This window comes from Ictidomys tridecemlineatus, chromosome 3 (assembly GCF_052094955.1).
Source record: "Ictidomys tridecemlineatus isolate mIctTri1 chromosome 3, mIctTri1.hap1, whole genome shotgun sequence".
In the NCBI taxonomy this organism is placed as follows: domain Eukaryota; kingdom Metazoa; phylum Chordata; class Mammalia; order Rodentia; family Sciuridae; genus Ictidomys; species Ictidomys tridecemlineatus.
In genome coordinates, this window is record NC_135479.1 from 16,024,484 (window position 1) to 16,047,091 (window position 22,608).

Below are 22,608 nucleotides of genomic sequence, written 5' to 3' on the forward strand. Positions count from 1 at the left end.
TTATTGAGGGCTTGAATTTGAATTTATTTGTTGTGGTGCTGAGGACAGAACCCAGGACTTCCCATCCTGTAGGCAAGTGCTCTACCACTGAGCGACATTCCCAGACCTTTCTTTCCTTTTGGTACCAGGGATTGAAACCAGGGGAACTTAACCACCAAACCACACACCAGTCCTTTTTTTACAAGAGTTTTACTGAGTTGCTAAGGCTGGGTTTGAACTTGCCATCCTCCTGCCTCAGCCTTCCAAGTTGTTGGGATTGCAGGCATGCACCACCGCACCCAGCCCCAAGTCCTTTTTCTTAATTTTGAGATAAAGTCTTGCTAAGTTGCCAAGGGTCTCACAAATTGCTGAGGCTGGCTTTGAACTTGTGATCTTCTTATTTCAGTTTCCCAAGTTGCTGGGATTACAGGTGTGTGCCACTGTATCCAATCCTTGTTTAAATTCTTGAGTTGTCCAACATCAAGAAACCAGCACTTCAGATGTACTTTTTAGAAAACTCCCCAAACAACGAGCTTGTGCTGTATCAGGAACAGGTGCCTTTCAGCTGGTGGTGGACAGAAGAGGCTTGCGGTATTTGCACTGAATCCAAACTCGGTACATTATCAGCTGTTTCCCACGGTTCACTTGCAATCGACGATCCACCAGATTCTGTACCTTTTCTAGTCCGGCAGTAGTGAAAAGTGTGTCCAGTTCATCTGGTTTGGAAAGAGAAGATATTTATGTATTTTCCCCTGAAGAAAAGTATCTTGTTGACTACCTCCCATATTAAATGAGCTGTGAGAGTTGCTGTCATTATGCATTTTAGGTGGCTCCAACAGCATAGTTCTGTTACTCACCCAGTGATGGCTTAGTAACAGCAAGTGCATGTTCAGGCTGGGGAAGCCAAACTTCATGGGAAGGGCAATGTGAAACCCAGAGGAAGATCTTTTCAGAGTCAGATGATGGGGAGGGGTTTTTAAGCCAAAAGTTACAGGACAGGATTTTAGAAAATTCTTTGCTTTATATTTGGTGTCCAGGGCTTTATGAGCACCTTAAAATTAAATCTAAAAGCTGGGCGTATTGGTGCACTCCTGAAATCACAGTGGCTCAGGAGGCTGAGGAAGGAGGATCTCAAGTTCAAAGCCAGCCTCTGCAACTTAGCTAGACCCTAAGTAACTAGACCCTGTGCCTAAATAACATATTAAAAAAGGCTTGGGTATGTAGCTTGGTGATTAAGCACCCCTGGGTTCAATCCCCCATATCAAAAACAAACAAAACAAACAAACAAACAACAAAAAAAAAACAAAACAAAAAACAACCAAAACCCCAACAACCTGTATATGTGTACATCAAAGCAACTTTTTTTAGGGGAGAGATTTCATCACTTCATCCAAAAACTCAAAGTATGTGTGTGACCTTAGAAAGGGCTCATGAACAGAATATTCATAAAATACTGGTGAAGGAAGATGCCTGCATACAGAGCAGACAAGAGGAAAGCAGTTCCAGGTTATACTTGGAGCTCAGAGGAAATGACTCGCTGAAGTAGCTGCACCTCAATTACAGCCCAGTGTCAAAGGCAAAGCAGGCTGGCCTGAAAATGAGTCTTGTCTTTTCCACTACTGGGGACTGAACTTAGGCAAGCTCTCTTCTGCTGAGCTACATCTTCAGTTGTTTTTATTTTTTTTAATATTTATTTTTTAGTTGTACCAATGCCTTTATTCCACTTATTTATTTTTATGTGGTGCTGAGGATCAAACCCAGGGTCTTGCACGTGCGAGGTGAGCAATCTAGTGCTGAGCCACAACTCCAGCCCAGTTGTTTTTATTTTGTGGCAGGTTCTCACTAAGTTATGGAGGCTAATCTTGTCAAGCTTACAATCCTCCTGCCTCAGATGCTGTGCCCGGCTAGAAGTGAATCTTGCAAAACAAGTAAGTTTCCATTTTGGATAAAGTGACAGAAAGCAAAGTAATGGACTGAAGGCCAGCATAAGTGGGGTGGAGAACTGCTGGAGAAACACTGTCCAAAAGCTAAGAGGGTCCAAGTCAATCTTCTTCTCAAAGTATACTGAAGCACATATCTGGCATCTTGGAGACCTTTAGAGGAAATACAGATCATCTTTTTCATACCTTGTGTGAAGAAGTAAACTCTGGTTCCATCACCTCTCACATAGAAATTTTCAGAAAGACACTGACCTGTGGAGGGACATGGTAAAAATCAGACACACTTCAAAGCACTTTTTAAATACACTGCTAATCAAATGTGCATCAACACGCTGATTTCTCACCAGGGCATGAAAACTCACATGTAAAATTCCAGCAATTCAGGAAGCTAAGGCAGGGGGGCTGCAAGTTTATCAGGGAACATGTAATTCTTTTTTTTTTTAATCGATTAAAAAAACGACAGCAGAATGCATTTCAATTCTTATTATATATACCACAATTTTTCATATCTCTGTTTATATAAAGTATATTGACACCCAATTTGTGTCTTCATACATGTACTTTGGACAATGATATCCATCACATTCCTCCATCATTGCTAACCCCCTGCCCCCCTCCCTTTCCCTCCCACCTCTCTTCCCTATCTAGAATTCACCCATTCCTCCCATGCTCCCCCTCCCTACCCCACTATGAATCAGCCTCCTTATATCAGAGAAAACATTTGGTATTTGTTTTGGGGATTGGCTAACTTCACTTAGCATTATCTTCTCCAATGCCATCCATTTACCTGCAAATGCCATGATAATTTATTCTTTTTTACTGCTGAGTAAATTTCCATTGTGTATAAACACCACATTTTTTTTTATCCATTCATCCACTGAAGGGCACCTAGGTTGGCTCCACAGTTTAGCCATTGTGAATTGTGCTGCTATAAACATTGATGTGGCTGTGCCCCTGTAGTATGCTGTTTTTAAGTGATTTGGGTATAGTCCAAGGAGAGGGATAGCTGGGTCAAATGGTGGTTCCATTCCCAGATTTCGAGGAAATCTCCATACTGCTTTCCATATTGGCTGCAACAATTTACAGTCCCACCAACAATGTATGAGTGTATCTTTTCCTCCACATCCTCGCTAACACTTATTGTTTAGTTTTAATTTGCATTTCTCTAATTGCTAGAGATACTGAGCATTTTTTCTTATATTTGTTGATTGATTGTATACCTCTTCTGAGAAGTGTCTGTTCAGGTCCTTGGGCCATTTGTTGATTGGATTTTTTTTTTTTTTTTGATGCTTAGCTTTCTGAGTTCTTTGTATACCCTAGAGATTAGTGCTCTATCTGATGTGTGAGGGGTAAAAATTTGCTCCCAGGATATAAGCTCTCTGTTCACTTCACAGATTGTTTCTTTTGCTGAGAAGAAACGTTTTAGTTTGATTCCATTTCATTTATTGATTTTTGGTTTTAATTCTTGCGTTATAGGAGTCTTGTTAAGGAAGTGGGGGCCTAATCCCACATGATAAAGATTAGGGCCTACTTTTTCTTCTATTAGAAGCAGAGTCTCTGGTTTAATTCCTAGGTCCTTGATCCTTTTTAGTTAAGTTTTATGCATGGTGAGAGAGGTTTAATTTCATTTTGTTGTATATGGATTTTCAGTTTAGAGAACATGTAATTCTTAGCTCTGTATGCTAGACTTAGCTGATGAAAACTATATATATATATATTTTTTTTTTTGGGGGGGGGGTTTGTTGTTGTTTTTAATCATCCCCAAGCCCCAGATTAAGTTAACAGCACCATCTTTATATTTTGGTATGGGGGATTGAACCCAGCACTTAATTACTGAGCCACATCCCCATCCCTTTTTATTTTTTGACACAGGGTCTCATTAAATTGCTGAGGCAGGCTTCAAACTTGCTATCTTCCTGCCTCAGCCTCCTGAGCTGCTCGGATCACACAAGTGTGCCACCACAACTAGCTTTACTTTTTATTTGAGACAGAGTCTCCATAAGTTGCTTAGGGCCTTGCTTAGTTGCTGAGTTCAAGGCCAGCCTCAGCAGCTAAACATGGCCCTAAGCAACTTAATGAAACCTTTTTCAAAATAAAAAGTAAAAAAGGCTGGGCAGATGGCACAGGGGTAAAATACCTCTGGGTTCAATTCCCAGTACTGAAAATTAAAAAAAAAAATAATAAGCACATAACTTTCTTTGATCTAGCCAATGAGAGGGTTAGAAACAATTATCTCTTTATTAATATTTCCTCTAAGTTTTGTTTACTGGCCATTTAGATATGCTCTTCTGTGAACTGCCTGTTTTTTGGGTGGGTCACTGATCTTTTCCTTATCAATCTCATGACAGCCTTTTGAAGAGCATAGATATGAGTCTATTTATTATATGTTCTAGAAATACATCTACTCAATTTCTCATTTGTCTTCTAATTAAGAGAAAAAAATTCAATGCTAGGTATGGAACCCAGAGCCTGGTACACACTAGGGAAGTGCTCTACCACTGAGCGATATCCCCAGTCATTTTTATTTTGAGACAGGTTCTTGCTACATTGCCCAGGCTGGCCTTGAATTTGCTATCCTCCTGCCTCAGCCTCCTGGGTAGCTCAGATTACAAGCTTGTAGCTCTGAACCCAGCCTCTTCTAATTTTTCAATGGCATCTTTGATCATACTAAATTTAATGTTATTTATGTAATCAAATATCTAAGCATAGCTCTTTTAAAGTAGTTATTTTGGTTTAAAAGACCTAAAACCCAGATTTTACAAAACTCTTATTAAAAGTTTTTGTAAACATCATCCCTTTCCTTGTTATGTATCAAGTGGCTTACAAACTGGGCTCTAATTCTGAAGTCTCCTTCCACTGACCTCTAGGTCTAGTCTGCTGGTAGCTCAGTGGTGGAACGTGCCTCGCTTGTGTGAGGCACTGGGTTTGGTCCTCAGCAGCACATAAAAAATAAAATAAAGGTATTGTACCCATCTTCTATAATAACAAAACCCCCCAAAACAAAAATAAAACAAATAAACAAAAAAAACACCATTTAATAATAATGGCAAAAATACCTTTTTTAAACCGCAGCTGGGCCATGTCATAGCGACCATAATCTCGCAAAAGCATCATTCCTCCAGGCTTCAGAAGTCTGCTCAGCCTATTGATAGCTTTTTGCATCCTGAGGGGAAGAAGGGAAGAAAGATTATGCCTCCTTAGGAAAAGGGCTCCTTTTCCCTGCCGCATATCCCTAAAAGCCTGTGGACTTCCTAACTTGGACACATCAACCCTGAAATTATAGCTCCTCTGCCTCTGCTTTAGTTAAAGAAGTTCAAGGAAAGCCTGCTTTGCCATAGGGCTCTGTAGTAAGCAAAGTTCCATATTCTCCATCTGGCTTACTTTATCCTGGGCCTGGGATTGCCACCTCACTCTACTCATTTTTTGTAGTACTGGGGATTGAACCCAGGGACACTTTACCACTGAGCTATATCCCCAGCTGTTTTTAGCTTTTATTTTGAGGAAGGGTCTCTTTCACTAAATTGCTGAGGCTGGCTTTGAACTTGCTATCCTCCTGCCCCAGCCTCCAGAGATTATAAGTGTGAGCCACAGTGCCTGACTGTTGTGCTCTATACTCCTGTGGCTCTTTGGGAGCCCTGACCAAACAATGTGGGGACTGCTAGCAAGTCATATACTACCCCATTAGACTTGAGATCTTTCAATGCAAAAACTGTCCCCAGTGGCCTCCCTCCTTCCAATTGGGGACTGAACTCAGGGGACACTTTATCACTGAGCTACATCTCATTTTTTTTTTTTTTAGTTGTAGATGGACACAGTACCTTTATTTTATTTATTTTTATGTAGTGATGCTGAGGGCCATTGCCAAGTAGGAATAACGCATCAAAATTTCCTTGCCAGCGTACCCCATGTTAAATGGACTTGCCTTAGAAATTCGCTGTGACATTGCATGTGTGTTTGAGAAAGGTGACCCTGCTCAAGGACCAGGGTGGATCCAGGTTTAGGGTGTATCCTGCAGGTTTTAGGAAGTATCTCGCTCCTTGGGTTTAGGGCGTTCCCGATTTAAGAAAATCTGGGTTTAGGGCAGTTCCAGGTTTAAGATTATTCCTGCTGGGAATAGGGCATATCCTGTTGCCTGAGTTCCCGTGGAATTCAGAAAGTATTTTGGGACGTGAATTGGCGGCAGAACTTGGATTTTCCCAGAACGTGTGTACAGGGCCGGTGTGAGTTCGGGAATAAAGAATTGCTGTTTGAATCTACAAGGTGTGAGTGGCTCGAGATCTTGTGCCCAGACTGCGGCATAGTGACAGAGATCAAACCTATTGCCTCACACGTGCTAGGCAAGTGCTCTACCACTGAGCCACAACCACACCCAGCCCTGTCCCAGTTCTTGTTTAAATTATGAGTCAGGTGTGGTGGCACATGCCTGTAAATCCCAGCAACTCAGGAGGCTGAGGCAGGAGGATTCCAAGTTCAAGACCAGCCTCAGCAAAGTATCAAGGACCTAAGTAACTTAGCAAGACCCTATCTCAAAAGAACTGGAGATGTGGCTCAGTGGTTAAGTATCCCAGGTTCAATCTGCAGTACCTCCCCACAAAAACAAACAAACCAACAAAAAATATACATATGTATATATATTTGAAACAGTCTCACTAAGTTGCTGAGCTGAGGCTGGTCTTGAACATGTGATCCTGTTGCCTCAGCCTTCTGAGAAACTGGTATTATAAGTGCATGCCTCTGTGCCTGCTGAGACTGTTTTTGTTTGTTAAATGAAGTCCTTTCCTTAAAAACTTACAATTTCTGGTGGTGCATGCCTGTGATGCCAGCAACTCAGGAGTCTGAGGCAGGAGGACCACAAGTTCTAAAAGCCAGCCTCAGCAACTCAGTGAAGCCCTGGGTAACACAGTGAGACCCTGTTTCAAAATAAAAAATAAAAAGGGCTGGGGATGTGGCTTAGTATTTAAGCATTGATGTCAAACAAATCAATCACAGATGGTATGGCTTCTTCATGTCCATTAGAACATAAAAAAACCTTCTTAATTTTAGAACTTTTAATTAAGGTTTCTGACCAAAACTTTCTTTTTGCTAGGCTACTAGTTAAAGGACCTAAAACTTACTTGTCTGAGCCAGGCACAGTGTTGTGCACCTGTAATCTCAGCTATTTGGGAGGAAGAAGTAAGAGAATCTCAAGTAAAAGGTCAGTCTGAGTAACTTAGCAAGATCCTGTCTCAAAACAAAATAAAAAGGGCTGGGGGAGAGCTCAGTGGTAGAGTGCTTGCCTTGCATGCATGAGGCCCTGCGTTGAATTCCCAGTCCAAAACAAAACAAAAAAATCAACCAACCAACCAACAAACTTACTTGTCTGGAAGAACTGCTGAAAGAACAAATATGAGAATGATGACATCAACACTGTCCCCAGGCACTGGATAATTCTGATCTTCATCACAGAAATCATGAACAAAAGCAAAACAACGAGAAGAGTCATACTCTGAATTTGTCTGCACACAGGTAGAGAAAGAAATGGGTCAGAATAAGTGAGCATAACTTGAGATCAGCTTGTCGCTGCTATTACTTCCAGCAGAGGAACCTACTTCTAGTAAAAGAGATAGGGAAGATCCTGTGCAATTCAAACTGGTGCTTTTTAAAAATTATTTTTAATTTTTTTAGTTGTAATTGGGCACAATACCTTTGATTGATTGATTAATTAATTAATTATGCAGTGCTGAGGATTGAACCCAGGGCCTTGCACAAGCTACATGAGCACTCTACTGCTGAGCCATAACCCCAGTCCCCAAACTGATGCTTTTAAAAGGAGCATTTCTGACTACTTTTATTCTTTATTCTGATACACTGTCACACCAGTCAGGTATGAAGTTAGATCTGGGGACTGGAGAATGCCAAGAAAATCAAGAGACCAAAAAACTCATAAGAAGAAAGACAAAGTATATTTAAGTGATCTTGAGCCACAAGATTAACTATTTCCAAGCTGGAAATAGTGGTGGTATATGCCAGTAATCCCAGCAACTTGGGAGACTGAGGTAGGCGTCACAAATTTAAGGCCAGCCTCAGCACCTTAGTAAGACCTTGTCTCAAAATAAAAAATAAAAAGGGCCTGGGAATGTAGCTCAGTGTTAAGGGCACATGGTATTTTCCCCATCCATGTATCTTCTTTTTCTTTTTTATGGTACTAGGGATCGATCCTAGGGGTGTTCTACCACTGAGCTACATCTCCAGCCCTTTTTGCTTTTTAAGACGGGATCTAAATTAGTGGCCCAGAATGGCCTTGAACTTGTAATCCTCCTACCTTAGCTGCCTCAGTTTCTGGGATTACAGATGTGAGTCACTGCACCCAACCATGTCCCTTTTTCCCAAAAATGTGACTTGGTTCCCCACTGATCACAGCTGAATCAGACAGGGTGAGTAGATTTCTAAGCAGGGCTGAATAAATCAGACTATTTCTGGGATTTTAGAATTGGGACGGTCATTCTGGTGAACATAGGTTTGGAAAGGTGAAGAGCCCTGTTCTAAGTTCTACAGTTGGTGAGTGGCAGATTCAGTATTTAATATACCTGGCTCTTAACCAGGCTGTTTCACTAAATCTTTTATTTAGGCCATAGTGCCAAAACATAGTGAACCCCTTTATTTAGTAAGTGAAAAATCCTGATATGAGCCACTGCACTTACCTGGACTAGTTCCACAGCTGTGGAAGAAAAATCACAACAGTAAACAAAGAGGCCTGGGTCACTGAAATGGGCAGAAAAAAAAAACAGAAAAATTAGGCTGCAAAATAGACTGTGTCTATTTTCTTTCTTTAGCAGATAAAGTATCAAGTGGCAGAGTACTGTACCATTCATTCAAAGAAACCGTACCTATTAGTTACAACACATATTTATTAAAAATATTACTTTGCCTTCAAATCAAGCTGGGCCTGATGGCAGCCTTCCTGCATCTTTCTGCTAAGCTTCCTTAGAACTTTCTTCAAGCTAGGAATACATCTGTGCCTACAAGCTGGCTCCACTACACAGTGAATGGTGTGAAGACAGAGATTACATCTTATACTTAATTCCTTCGTCAAATGCTGAAAGTCTACTTTGCTTGACATCATCCTAGATATTGAGGCAAAAAAGAACAAGATAAAATCCCCGTGTTTATTCCTTTTTTTTTTGGGGGGGGGGTACCAGGGATTGAACCCAGGGCACTTAACTATTGAGTCCTTTTAAAAAATATTTTATTTAGAGTTAGGGTCTTGCAAAATTTAGGCTGACTTTAAATTTATCCTCCTACCTCAGCCTCCTGGGCTGCTGGGATTACAGGCATGCATGACTGCGCCCAGCAAGGCCATATTATTGTTGTTATTATTATTATTAAATATTTATTTTTTAGTTGTAGTTGGACACAATACCTTTATTTATTTACTTTTATGTGGTTCGAGGATCGAACCCAGGGCCGCAATCGTGAGAGGTAAGGGCTCTACCACTGAGCCACAACCCCAGCCCAAGGCCATAATTATTGAGGAAAGTTTTACTTGTATTTGAAGTAGGTTACTAACAGTGTGTCATGATAAGTTTTCTTATCAATTCCTAGCAATAAGATATATGTTTTTTTAAATATTTTTTTTTAGTTGTTGATGGACTTTATTGTCTTTTATTTATTTAATTTTTTAAATATTTATTTTTTAGCTGTATTTGGACACAATACCTTTATTTCACTTAGCTGAGGATTGAACCCAGGGTCTCACACGTTCAAGGCAACAACCCCAGCCCTGTCTTTTTTATTTTTATGTGGTGCTGAGGATCAAACCCAGTGCCTCACGCATGCTAGGCAAGCATTCTACCACTGAGCCACAACCTCAACTCCAAGATACACATTTTTTTTTTTTAGAGAGAGAATTTTTATTTATTTATTTATTTTAGTTTTTGGCGGACACAACATCTTTGTTTGTATGTGGTGCTGAGGATCGAACCCGGGCCGCACGCATGCCAGGCGAGCGCACTACTGCTTGAGCCACATCCCCAACCCAAGATACATGTTTTTAATGAGGTTAATGTGTCACTAAATCCTGTTAGTATTAATTGGCAAATTATTAAATAGAACCTTTGAGAAACAATAGGTTTACTGGAAAATATGGAATTAGAATGTCATTTCCACCTGTGGCTTGAGAATAGTTGTGTAAGAGATGTAGTTTGATTCTAAGCTGAGTTTCTAAAACTATAGGAATTTTGTGAGTGGTAGGAGTGTTTCATGTTATTTGTAATAAGTCTCTTTGGGATCACACTGAATTTATGCTAAAGTTAGAGTAGAGCCCCTAGGTAGCCAAAAGATCAAGTGATTAGTCAGTCAATCACAGTGGTGAAGACCTGTAATTACAGAAACTTGGGAGGCTAAGGCAAGAAGTTGATTTGTGGACGACTAGCCTCAAGGAATTTAGCAAGACCCTAAGCAACTTAATAAGACCCTGTCTCAAAAATAAAAAATGGCTGGGGATGTAGCTCAGTTGATAGAGTGCTTGCCCCACATGCACAAGGCCCTGGATTCAATTCCCAGCACCAAAAATAAATAAATAATTAAACAAACAAATAAACACACACACATACACAGGTGAAGCACCCCTGGGTTAAATTCCTAGTACCAAAAAACCATACCAAAACAAAAGACAAAAAACTCCCACAAAAAACCCAAAACCAACCAACAAACAAAAACCCAAACCTACTTATCTACTGTCTCAATCAAGTGATTTAGAGGGTTCTAACTTTCAGCTCCCTACCAACCTGTCAGGAAGGGAATAGGGGAAGGATATTAAGCTCTATAAAGATTCCTGATGGAGGGTAGGTGGGGATGATTCTTGCTAAGCTACTGGGTTGGTGAACACATCCACAGGCTAGGGGTGTATGGGAGGAAGCGATACATCCCATAATTCCATTGGGGCTGTTCTGAAACTCAGGATTTTCAGGTCTCACCCTATATATCTCTTCATTTGGCTGTACATCTGTACACTTTATAATATCTTTTATAGTGAACAGGTAAATGTAAATAAAGTATTTCCCTGAGTTCTGTGATATACTCTAAGAAATTACCAAACCCAAGGAGGATGTTGTGGGTTCCCAGATTTATAACGCACAGGAAAAAATGTGGAAAGCCCATATTTGCAACTGGCATTTGAAGTGGGGGGTGCAGTCTTTTGGAATCTGACTGCGAACTCCAGGTAGACAGTATCAGAATTGAATTACAAGAACACAGCTGGAGTTGGAGATTTGGTCAGTATGTGGAAAACAGCACACACATCTTGTGTGAGAATTGTTCTGAGTACAGCAATATTTGAGTTTATATCAGAAATGGAGATAGGTCAGCTTTCTCAACTCTACTCAGGGATTAATGATAATCTAGTGATTGTTACAGAGGTCAGGAAGGAAGAGAAATAGATTAATGAACATGTCCTAAGCATCTTAGAAAGCACTATATATTAACACTATAACAGGTTTTTAAATCTAGTTTCCCCCATGACAAAGGTAGCTTACATATCAAATTAAATTAAACGACTCATAAATGGAGAATGTTGAAACCTAAATTCCTTGCAATCCATGTTTCTGGATAACCACTGCTGACAGTTTAATACAATAAGAGTTCTAAAAGAACAATGGACCTCCAACCTTTGTCCTCTTTGCTGTCATATAGTTACACTTGACAATACACTTACTTGTTAGTTTGTAAAATTGGAAAGACTGTATTTCCCACACCACAACCAACCTAGAGATAGAAATGAGCTATTAGTCATAGAAGCTATTAATAATATTCACAAAACCATTAACTCTCTAAAGCTAAATAATCAATAAATAACTTTGCTAATTGTACAAGGGAAGGTATAGTGACTAGAGCTTAACAATACCCGTTACATTATTTAATCTTGATCTTCTTAAAGAGGTAGCCATAAAAGACAGGAGCATGGGCTTTCATTAGAAGGGAGCTGATTTAGAATATGGGCATAGGCTACCTTATTTATTTTTTAACAGTATTAGGAATGGAACTTGGGGTTTCATGAATGTTAGCCAAGTGTTCTACCAGTGAGATATATCCCCTGATCCTTTTTTTAAAAAAAAATTATTTTTAAGTTGCCCTAGATGGCCTTTAACTTCTGATTCTCCTACCTTAGGCTCCCTAGTAGCTGGGATTACAGGCTTGTATCATCACATCTTGCTATCTTTACTTCTTAAGTCCTAGCAAATGTCCCATCGATAAAAATATTTTCCTACTGAATTCCACTGTACTATTACTGGAAAAACAGACTGAATTGAAAACTACAAAAAGGATACCTTATTTACTTTGTCCTAAATACAGCACTGCCTGTGGTAATAAAAACAGCAAGCATATACTGATGCTAAGGTCTTACTACATGTCAGACACTATTCTGGTATGTTTATGTACATTATCTCAATCTTCCTAACAATGAGGAGGCCAAGAGGCAACAAATCCCAATACTCTGGGAAGCACAGGAACTTGTCCAAAATCTCTCCAGAGAGGGGGTAGGGGTGTAGCTCAGTGGTAAAGCACTTGCCTAACTTGTACAGGCCTTGGGTTCAGTCCCTAGCAACACACACACACACACACACACACACACACACACACACAGTCACACCACAGGACTCAACTGCAAGGCCAACCAGCTCCAGAATTAGCTTTCAGTGGACTGTATATTTCCTTTGTTGTGAAATTCTATTATAATACCCATCTAAACATCTTTCCAGTTCAAAAAATTCAGGCAATTCCAGGCCAATATAAGGGTCAAGTTTAGTCACCTTCATCAGATAAGAATCATTTTTGTGGTAAGGCTTTCTACTTTATTTTGTGTACACAATGTGACAACTTCACTAAGTCCACTAACAGGAACCTAAAGGAAGTTACCTCGAGTATTCGGTAAGTGGCTGAGGATCCAGGAAACTCATCAGCACAAATTTCCAGGTGACTGAGTTTCTGTGTTACAGTCTCCTCCACAGAAAACATCTGTGCTGTATGTTCAAGGGTGCTAGAACACTTGTGTTGTTCTCCCACTGTTAATCCATGTCCATCTTCACTGCTTCTACATGCAGAGATTTCATTCCTTTTGTTCTCCAACATTAAATCCTTCAAGTGATTTTGATTTTGGCTAGGTGCCAGTTCGGGGAATTCAGTAAAAAGCCAGTGTCTATCCTTGAAAAACCCATTTTCATGAATTTTGTAGAAGTCATTCCAGTATTTATGGGCATTGACTTCATAATCAACTGTAAAGAGTCAAGAAAGAATTTTGAGTCAGGTCTCAAATATTTTATATTATCTAATGTCAATTATCCTACTTCACTAAATATCATTTTACACTAAAAGTAACCACATGTAAAGCCATAGTCACAGAGCTGAAGGCACTTCAGGTAATTTAGTTCTGTTATTATTATACCCAAATCCCCCTGATTTGTCATTCCCAGGGAGTTTAATTTCTGTTGGAACCACCACACAGGGAACTTCCTGCCTATCATTCTCCTTTCATGTCTCTGGATGGCTACTGAGTATTGGAAAATTCTAAAATTAAGCAAATCCCTAGCATCACACACACACACACACAAGCAAATATCTGTCCAATCACTTTTAGTAAAAAGATCCTATTGTTTCTTGGGGCCAAAATAACAACTTTTAAGTATTTGTGGGCAGCTACTTTCCCCTCTAAATATTTTATTTTAGAAACTAAATGTCCCAGGATCTTGGGTTGTTCAAGTAAACTCAATGGTTACCTATGTAATCAGCAGATCTTTGTTAAATATGTCACTCTCTCTCTGGTTCTTTAGAGTGTGAAGTCCAGATACGAATTCAATATTACTAGTAACTAAAAATGAAACAAGACTCAAAATAGACAACATAAAAATGTCTGTAGGTGAGAAGGGTTTTGAAGAACCAAAGAGACTAAAGGAAGAAATGTGGACTGAAGCTGGGCATGGTGGCTCATGCCTGTAATCCCAGCTACTCAGGAGGCTAAGAAAGAAGGATTGCAAGTTTGAGGCCAGTATAGGTTGCAAGACAAAAGAGAAAAAGTTAAAAACATTTAAAGTGATTAAGGCAGTCTCAGATTTGTTTACTTCTTTGCCAATACAAGGTCCCAACTTGTGTAGGGAGTTTTTTTTTTTTTTTTTAAAGTAAGGAATTGGATTTTAGTCCCTTTACTGACAGCTTACCTCTGGGAAAACACTTAATGTCCTGTAGTCCAAGCTTCTTTCCCACCCCCTTCTTTTTGAGACAGGATCTTCCTATGTTTCCCAGGTTGGCCTTGAACTCCTGGGCTCAAGTGATCCTCCTAAGCAGTGGGATAACAGGTGCACACTGCTGCACTCAGCTAAACTTTCTGTAACTGTATAAAGATGAAGTGTACTACATGATTTTCAAAATCCCTTTAACTCTAACCTTGCTTTACCTAGCCTGTCAAACTAAGCTGGGTGAATAATTTGTAATTGGAATATTTTTATTATTGTACAGAACTCTTTTAGTGGGCATTACTCTCAAATTTCTAGTTGGACCAGCAATTGTCTCTTAGAACATAGGACCAACTAGTCTCTAGGTTAATTTTGCCTACTCTCCAAGGAGGGACATGTTTTCCCTTGGCCAGACTTCTGTATTCTTCATGCATCTTTCCTTGAGACGCTCTAAGTCCTCAAACCCATCCCATAAGGAAAAGATACCGGGCTGGGGATGTGGCTCAAGTGGTAGCGCGCTCGCCTGGCTGCGTAAGGCCCAGGTTCGATCCTCAGCACCACATACAAACAAAGATGTTGTATCCGCCGAAAACTAAAAAATAAATATTAAAAAAATTCTCTCTCTTTAAAAAAAAAAGATACATAAATACTAGCTGTTACTCCTTCTCAACAATATTTAAAATCTGTTCACTTAAATCTAGCTTCAATGGCAACTCTCAAGCACCATGTAAATCATGAAGAAAGTACATTCACTAAGATAATGTACTATATATAGTTTTCAAAGATTAACCACATCAATATAGTACTAGTCAACAAGGTTAAAAACTCAATTGCTAGAATAAGTTGTCCTCCCCCAAGTGAAAAAAACCACCGGAAACCCTAAAGTTAACATGCTCTATGCCCCCAATAAGGCTAGGTTAAAAAGCGCCTTTTCCCTTCTTGTTCCTCCCTTCCCTCCCGTCTACTCCCGAGTTCTTCATCAGGCCAGTAACCAAGGACCTTGGCAGCTGCGGTTCGCTGGCCTCTCCGCAAGGCACGTTCTCTAGCACGCTGGCTGAGATACCAACCACCGACGTCCGCCCGGGCGCACCTTGTTTCTCTGGGCACACCCGCTGAGAGCTGTTCTCCTGCACTTTCCTCTCTGCCGCTGCGGCCTGCTCTTCCGACCACTCCACATCGTCCCTGGGAAAACCAAACAGGCAGCTTAGGGGCCTCTCATCTCAGCTGCGGGCAGGGTCAGTCGCTGGCCGGGAAGCGCGTCTTCTCGGGAGGAGCGCGCCACGGCCAGGGCAGTTGTACTAGTGGCCTGTGGTCAGGGGCTTCTCCAAGCGCTCGGAGCGGCGGGACGGGGGCGAGCCGCAGGCCGGACGAGGGGCAGGGCAGTTACCAGGCATTGTGGTGGAAGACGCGCGCTGGGTCGCTCAAGAACCGGCTGCCGAACTGTTGCCTCTTCCCGCCCAAGGCGGCCGACGACACACCTTCAGGACTCGAGTCGGCCATGGTACCGGAGCCGGAAATGCCTTCTTTTCGTAACGCGAGAACCCCTGTGGGCCACGCCCCTTCCTGGACGCCCGGGACCTGGGCGGGAAAAGAGGGGGGCGGGGCGGCCAACGAGTAGGCGAAAGGAAGCTCGCTGAAAGGGTGCGAGCGGAGTAGTTCTTCCCGACGGGTTGCTGGTAGGCGGGCAGGGTGGGAAGAAAGTGGGAGACATCCCTCTTGAGCCCCAGTTCAGTGCTGGGGTCCTACCAGGTTCCCCAGTTAAGTTGTGAGGAAAAATCTTGAATCACTCTAGTGAGGATACGTGGCTTCACTGTGGAGCTGATAGCCGGAGAACTGAGGAATAACTGGAATGACAAGCCAGCGCCACGTCCGCCATCAGCACCTTTTTTTTTTTTTTTTAACAATCTGTAGCCTGGTTTAATACAGCCAAGATCTAGGGCTTGGGTTCAGTCCCCTTCAGGAGTGGGCGTGGGAGACTGTAATACTCACATACCAATAGTCTGTAGTATTAATACATTTTCAGCTTACCTTTCTATTTCCAGAACTACTACGAGTTGATTCACAAGAGTCTAGAAATAGGCTGTCAATATAAAATAAGGCCCGGCATGGCGATAGCACGCTGTAATCCCATTTTCTCGGGAGTCTGAGATGGGAGGAGGCCAGCCAGGGCAATTGAATGAGATCCTATTTCTGAAGGACTGGGGATGTAGATCAGCAGGAAGGCCTTGGGTCCAATCCCTGGTACAGAATTTCCCTATCTTTCTATCTGGTTGAGAAGACTTTCAAGAGAAGTGTAATCACTACCACCTAGGAAAGGGTTATTTAATTAATGCAGTGCTAGACATGGTACATTGGTATTCTATTGCAGATTCTTTGTATAGGTAAAACTGAGAGCAACAACGAGAGAGAGTACTTTTCCCATTAAAGAAGCGGAAACAAACCCAACGCGCTCTCTATCCATGAAGAAAAAGACATGGATTGATTAAAAAAGAGAAGATAAGATACTCAAGAACATATACTTTGTTTGAAGACAAAGTACTTTTGTTATTTTCATGGACTTCTGAAGCGTTTTGAACAGAAGCTCCATTCCAAAATACAAATACAAGAATTTCTTTCTTTTCTCAAGGCCAGCTGTTTGCAGATAAGGTGGCTGAATTAAATTTATTTTTGACATCATCTTCTTTCATCTAAGGGCTATTTTTCTGCCCTCATCAAAAGCTGTTAGAGTGTCCATTCCACAGTTCCATTGCATATCTTTTCTTGTTTTCTTTTTCGTACAAGGGATTGAATCCAGGGGCGTTTACCACTGGGCTACATTCACAGCCACCTCCCACCGCCATTTTTAAAAAATTTTAACTTTGAGATAGGGTCTCCTTAAATTGCTCAGAGCCTCACTAAGACTTGGCTTTGAACTTGTGATCCTCCTGTCTCAGCCTCCTGAGTCACTGGGATTACAAGCACACTCCCCCACGCCTGGCTTCCATATTTTCTCCTTTTTTTTTTTTGTACTTTAAAAGACCATTTTAATTTAGCAGACAAATGTAAGGCCATTTATTTCCAAAAAAAAGTGTCTAAATTTACCATCGAATAAAGGCATTTCATTTTTTTTTCTGTGTTACATAAACTCATTAGGAGCCTAAAATCTAGTCTAGCAAGTTGGGGATCTGACCAAGGTCAATCTGATGGTTTAGAATTATACCACTTGCACTGTTTAAGTTAGCTGTGAGAGGGACACAATCATGTTGGCGGAGTCGTGGCTCTACAGGTAGATGCATTTGGGGATGGATCCACCACATATTTTCTTGCAGAGAGCTCCTTTTCTGTATTTGTTGGCAGGTATTCTATAAGTTCCAATAATTAGTCATTTAAAATATTCAACAGTTTGGGTCTTTTTTGTAAGATGTTTTAAAATATCCTAAACTCAATTTTATAGAATTATCTTTGGTTGGCTTGTACAACAGAATCTTTTGAAGAATCTGAAATAATTGTTCAGAAGAAGTTTGGAATACACGCTGGGAATTCTGTGTGACTGTATTGAGAACACTATTTCAGAGGAGCTAAGGGTCCCTCTGGTGGTGAGTAATGAGAACTCTTCTAGCTCAGCTAGTGTTATGGGTTCAAAGCTTGTGAAGAAGGTTAATAACTCTTGTTCCTTATGTGTTAACCCAGGACAAGGATAATTAATTATTTCACGCTTTTCTTTCAGTTCGTGTCAGAATTTTGGGCTGTTTAAGCATGAGCTCTGGGGAAGAATGACTGGGGAAGGATCCTGATGTCCTAATTTGCTCTGTTTAAGTTTCACAGAGCCAGATCATTCTTCTAGTAGCCCTAGGTAATTGTAAAACCTGGTTTAACAACTTTATTTATTTTTTGTGGTACTGAGGACTAAACTCCTGGGCACTGTACCACTGAGATGCATCCCCAGTCTTTATCTTCTTATTTTGAGACAAGGTCTTACTAAGCTGCCTAGGCTTAAGCTTCTGCCTTAGGCTCCCAAGTTGCTGGTATTATAGGCATGCACCACTATGCTCAACTTCTTTAGTATTTTTTGAGATGTAGTTTTGCCATGTTGCCAAGGCTAGACTTGAACTTGTTTTTTTTTTTTTTTTTTTTTTGTTTTTGTTTTTTTGGTACCAGGGATTGGACCCAGGAACACTAACCACTGAACACCATCCCCAGCCCCTTTTTATATTTTATTTAGAGACAGGGTCTCACTGATTTGCTTAGGGCCTTGCTAAGTTGCTGAGGCTGGTTTTGAACCTGTGATCCTCCTGTCTCACTCAGCCTTTTGAGCTTCTGGGATTATTAGCTTTGAACTTGTGGGCTCAAGCAATCCTCCTGCCTCAGCCTCCGGACTAGCTGGGACTACAGTTATGTGGTACTATGCCTGGCTTGCAAATATATTTAGATTTTTTAATATTTGGGGGAGCACAATTATTTTAATGCTATTTTTATAATTGTTTTGGGAGGTCTTCACTACCTTCACTACTTTTTCCTGGAATTTTATAATTTTACGTTATAATCCACTGTCCTTATCAGTATTAAACATGTCTTTCCCTTTTTCTGGATCATATTTTTCTAGAATAATGATGTAAAAAGCATTAGTTCTACCTGGGAATGGTGGCTCATGCTTGTAATCCCAGTAAATCACAAGGTTAAGGCAGGATGATTGTAAATTTGAGGACAGCTGGGCAATTTAGTTTCAAAATAAAATAAAAAGGGTTGGGGATGTAGCTTAGTGGTAGAGCTCTTGACTAGTGTGAAGCTCTGGTAACTAACACACACACACACAGAAACTAAAATGGCTGGGGGTATAGTATAGCTCAGTGTTACAGCAAACTTGGGTTCAATCCCCAGTACCAAAAACAAAACAAACAAAAACAAAAAAACCCACATTTGTTCTAGATTAGTGTTTAGTTTTTTGGTCTTACATCTTTTTCAGTAAATATGAACCTGGCTACTGTTCAAGAAACCTCTAGGGGCTAGAAATGTAGCTCAGTGGCAGAGTGCTTACGTAACGTGTGAGGCACTGGGTTCAATTCTCAGCACTGCATATAAATAAAGTTTCATCAACAACTTAAAATTAAAAAAAACCCCCACAAATAGGAATTACCTTGCAAATGATTCATGACTGATCATGATCTACATAAATTTAAAGCAACTGTAATATTCAGAGGATTAGCTTTAGCTCCCTCTTTCCATTTATTAACTCCAAACTGAGAATGTATAAAGATAAATAATAATTAATAAAAATAAAAATTTATTAATTATTAATAATTAATAAATTACAGTCTTCCCAATAACTTGTATTATAGTTATATATTTGTTTCTTCATTAGATAATCTCTGCCTTTTATTAAATTGATTGTATGGGGCTGAGGAGGTAGCTCAGTGGTAGAGAACTTGACTAACATGCTTGAGGCCCTGGGTTAGGTCCCCAACACTGGGTGGCATGGTGGGGGAGCATTTGTACCATATGATGATTGGGGTGGATTAGCCACACACCTGCAAATCATTCTCTTGGATAATTCTTACAAATAGAGGATCTCTTCCCTTACATTTTTAGATCAGAATTAGCTTTGGAAACAACACTTTTGCTATCTTGACTGTATATTAAAAGGTTAGTATAAACTGGGTATGGTGACTCACACTTGTAATTTGGATTTGGGAGACTGAGACGGGAGGATTGAAAGTCTGAGACCACCTCAGCAACTTAGCAAGGCCCTATACAACTTAGTGAGACCATGTTTTAAAAAATAAAAGGAGTTGGGGATATGGCTCAGTGGTGAAGTGCCCTTGAGTTCAATCCCAGCTACCAAAAAAAAAAGTTGATTAATGTTGGTACAATCCCAAAATTGTCTATGATCAGTTCTCAAGAACCACAGGGGAAAAAAATGTTCTAAGAACTATAAGAGTAGAGCTGAGCATGGTGGCACATACCTCCAGTAGCTTAGGAGGCTGAGGCAGAGGGATTGCAAGTTCAAAGGCAGCATCAGCAAGTTAGCAAGACCTGTCTCAAAAGCAAAAAATAGATTGGGGATGTGGCTCAGTAGTTGAGTGCCCCTTGGTTCAATCTCTGTTACCAAAAGAGGGGGAAATGAGTGGAACTAGGAAGAATAAAAATGTAATAGATATGATACACATTGAAACATTATTAAAATAGGAAATTTTACATAATGTACTTTTTTTGAGAGAGAGAGAGAGAGAGAGAGAGAGAGAGAGAGAGAGAGAGAGAGAGAATTTTTAATATTTATTTTTTAGTTCTCGGCGGACACAACATCTTTGTTGGTATGTGGTGCTGAGGATCGTACCCAGGCCGCACGCATGCCAGGCGAGGGCGCTACCGCTTGAGCCACATCCCCAGCCCCACGTAATGTACATTTAAAAAATGTTTTTAGTTATACATGGACACAATACTTTTATTTTATTTATTTTTTAATGTGGTGCTGAGGTTCAAACCCAGTGCCTCTCTCATGCTAAGCAAGTGCTCTACTACTGAGAACAACTCCAGCCCTTATGTAATGTTCATTTTACCACAATAAAAATTACAGTCTTCCCATAACTTGTATTATAGTTATATATTTGTTTCTTCATTAGATATGTTCTTTAGTAGCAAAGGTAATAGATGAGATCAGCTATGGGTAGGAGCAAGCCAAGAGACAGGTGTGTGGCTAAGGACACTTAGGAACATCCAAATTTAATCACCATTCCTCTGGGGGGTGGTGGTGGTGGTGACATTATTCCCTGAAATGGAAGGGTTATTGTCATGCATGCACTGCCTCTAACCACTTCCATGTACATTTGAAAACCTAGTCCCTGGCCTGAGGTTGTAGTTTAGTGGTATAACACTTGCCTAGCATGTGTGAGGCACTGGGTTCTATCCTCAGCACCACATAAATATAAGTAAATAAAATAAAGGTACTGTGACATCTACAACTAAAAGTATATTTAAAAAAAAACAAATGGCGAATGTTTTCTCTGATATAAGGCAACTGACTCATAGTTGGGTAGGGAGAGGGAGCAATGGGAGGAATTGATGAACTATAGATAGGGCAGAGGGGTGGGAGGGGAAAGGAGGGTCAGCAATGATGGAGGAATGTGATGGACATCATTATCCAAAGTACATGTATGAAAACACGAATTGGTGTGAATATACTTTATATATATACAGAGATATTAAAAATGTACTCTGTATGCCTAATAAGAATTGTGATGTATTCTGCTGTCATGTACTTTAAAAATAAAAGCAATTAAAAAAAAAACTAGTTCCCTTTTATAGTTAGTCACTCAGATGTTTACCTGTTTTTTGAACTTTCCTGCTGAGGCCCTGGCAGTTTTATGCCAGGTGGGGGCAGCAGAGTGTAGCTGGAACTAACTGTGGCATCTACTTACAAAGATTTAGGAAAGGAAACCATTTTATGACTTAAAGATTTTTACTGGTCAGAATCCAAAAGATGGCAAAATTTCCAGCTGCTAGGAATGTACTAGACAAAAGCAAGAAATCATAATTTTGATAACTGAAAAAGTAGTTTTTGATGAGTTGTTTAGGAAATGTAGAAATTTCATTGTTGAAACACTCTAAAACCTTTCCGTTTTCTTTTTCTTCCTGTCTCTCTGTCACATTCACTGACATCTGATCCGGAAGAGAATCCGGAGTTAAATGGGAAATTTTTATTGGTGTAGGCATCATATAACCGTAAGTCCTTAGGAGAAAGTAGTTCTTGGCAAACATTCCAGGACCATGTATAAGTAGAAAAGGTGTCATAAAAGGACTCATTGTTAGTGTCTATTCCAATCAGATCCCCTCGTATCTTCTGCCAGAGATTTAACATTTCTTTCCGATGTGCAAGGGCAACTCCTAAATTATAGTTTTCTGTAGCTCTCTTTACCTGCAATGAGAACATAGTTTACTGTAGTTACTGCCAAATATCTTTGACCTGTGGACCACAATCATAGCAGCCCAAGAGTTATGTATTTGAGAATCATTGAGTCTGTACATTAGGTAGTGCCTCTTAAGGACATTTGAGCTAAGAGTTTCTGGACAATCAAAATGTGTTGCTTAGGAATAATGAGATAATAAGAACTTTTATAAAAATATAATGGACTAAAATAAGGAGAAGAATGGGATGGCGATAGGTTGAATTGAGTACCAATTATATCTCCTAAAACAGGAGAACCAGGGAAAAGAGTTAAGCTAAGTCCTTAAGTATTTGGTAATATTGAGGGAGTGAGTGGTGATGGGAAGGTGTTCTAGGGAGGAGACAGAATAAACAAAGGCTGAAATACAGTCAGTATTCTGGAATTGATCAGAGGATTCAGGCACTTTGGTATTGCTGGAGTGTCACATTGAAAGTGGGAGGAAAAGCTGGTCATGGTGACGCACGCCTGTGATCCCAGTGACTCCAGAGGCTGAGGCAAGAGGAGTACAAGTTGGAGGCCAGCCTTGGCAACTTAGCAAGATGTTGCCTCAGGTGAAAAATAAAAAGG

General features: G+C 40.4%; 2 protein-coding genes and 1 long non-coding RNA gene across 5 annotated transcripts in view; 1 reads left to right on the top strand and 2 right to left on the bottom strand.

Moving 5' to 3' along the window:
- Window positions 1-15,670, bottom strand: Mettl2a (methyltransferase 2A, tRNA N3-cytidine). 3 transcript variants are annotated; one of them, XR_013436006.1, is made up of 10 exons: window positions 15,510-15,670; window positions 15,213-15,304; window positions 12,813-13,168; window positions 11,611-11,660; window positions 8,600-8,660; window positions 7,275-7,414; window positions 4,976-5,082; window positions 4,781-4,850; window positions 2,106-2,171; window positions 621-695 (listed from the first exon to the last, which is right to left on the bottom strand). XR_013436006.1 is itself a non-coding variant. In XM_005328173.5 (9 exons), the coding sequence occupies exons 1-9, from the start codon at window positions 15,620-15,622 to the stop codon at window positions 541-543; spliced, it is 1,140 nt and encodes a 379-aa protein (XP_005328230.1). In that variant the 5' UTR covers window positions 15,623-15,670; the 3' UTR covers window positions 1-540. The 3 variants fall into 3 exon arrangements, 2 of the variants coding, with proteins under 2 accessions (XP_005328230.1, XP_077898043.1); XM_005328173.5 differs by lacking the exon at window positions 4,781-4,850 and having other exon boundaries at window positions 1-695; XM_078041917.1 differs by lacking the exons at window positions 4,781-4,850; window positions 15,213-15,304 and having other exon boundaries at window positions 1-695; window positions 15,510-15,628.
- Window positions 15,621-22,608, top strand: part of LOC120884068 (uncharacterized) — a 15,204-nt gene continuing 8,216 nt past the window's right edge. The window contains exons 1-2 of the long non-coding RNA XR_005726258.2: window positions 15,621-15,798; window positions 17,584-17,697. This is a non-coding gene — a long non-coding RNA (uncharacterized LOC120884068). The remainder of the gene's footprint in view (window positions 15,799-17,583; window positions 17,698-22,608) is intronic.
- Efcab3 (EF-hand calcium binding domain 3) overlaps window positions 20,592-22,608 on the bottom strand; it is an 11,854-nt gene continuing 9,837 nt past the window's right edge. Inside the window, exon 3 of the mRNA XM_078041919.1 lies at window positions 20,592-22,010. Within this exon, the coding sequence (XP_077898045.1) occupies window positions 21,684-22,010 (327 nt within the window). The 3' untranslated portion in view covers window positions 20,592-21,683. The remainder of the gene's footprint in view (window positions 22,011-22,608) is intronic.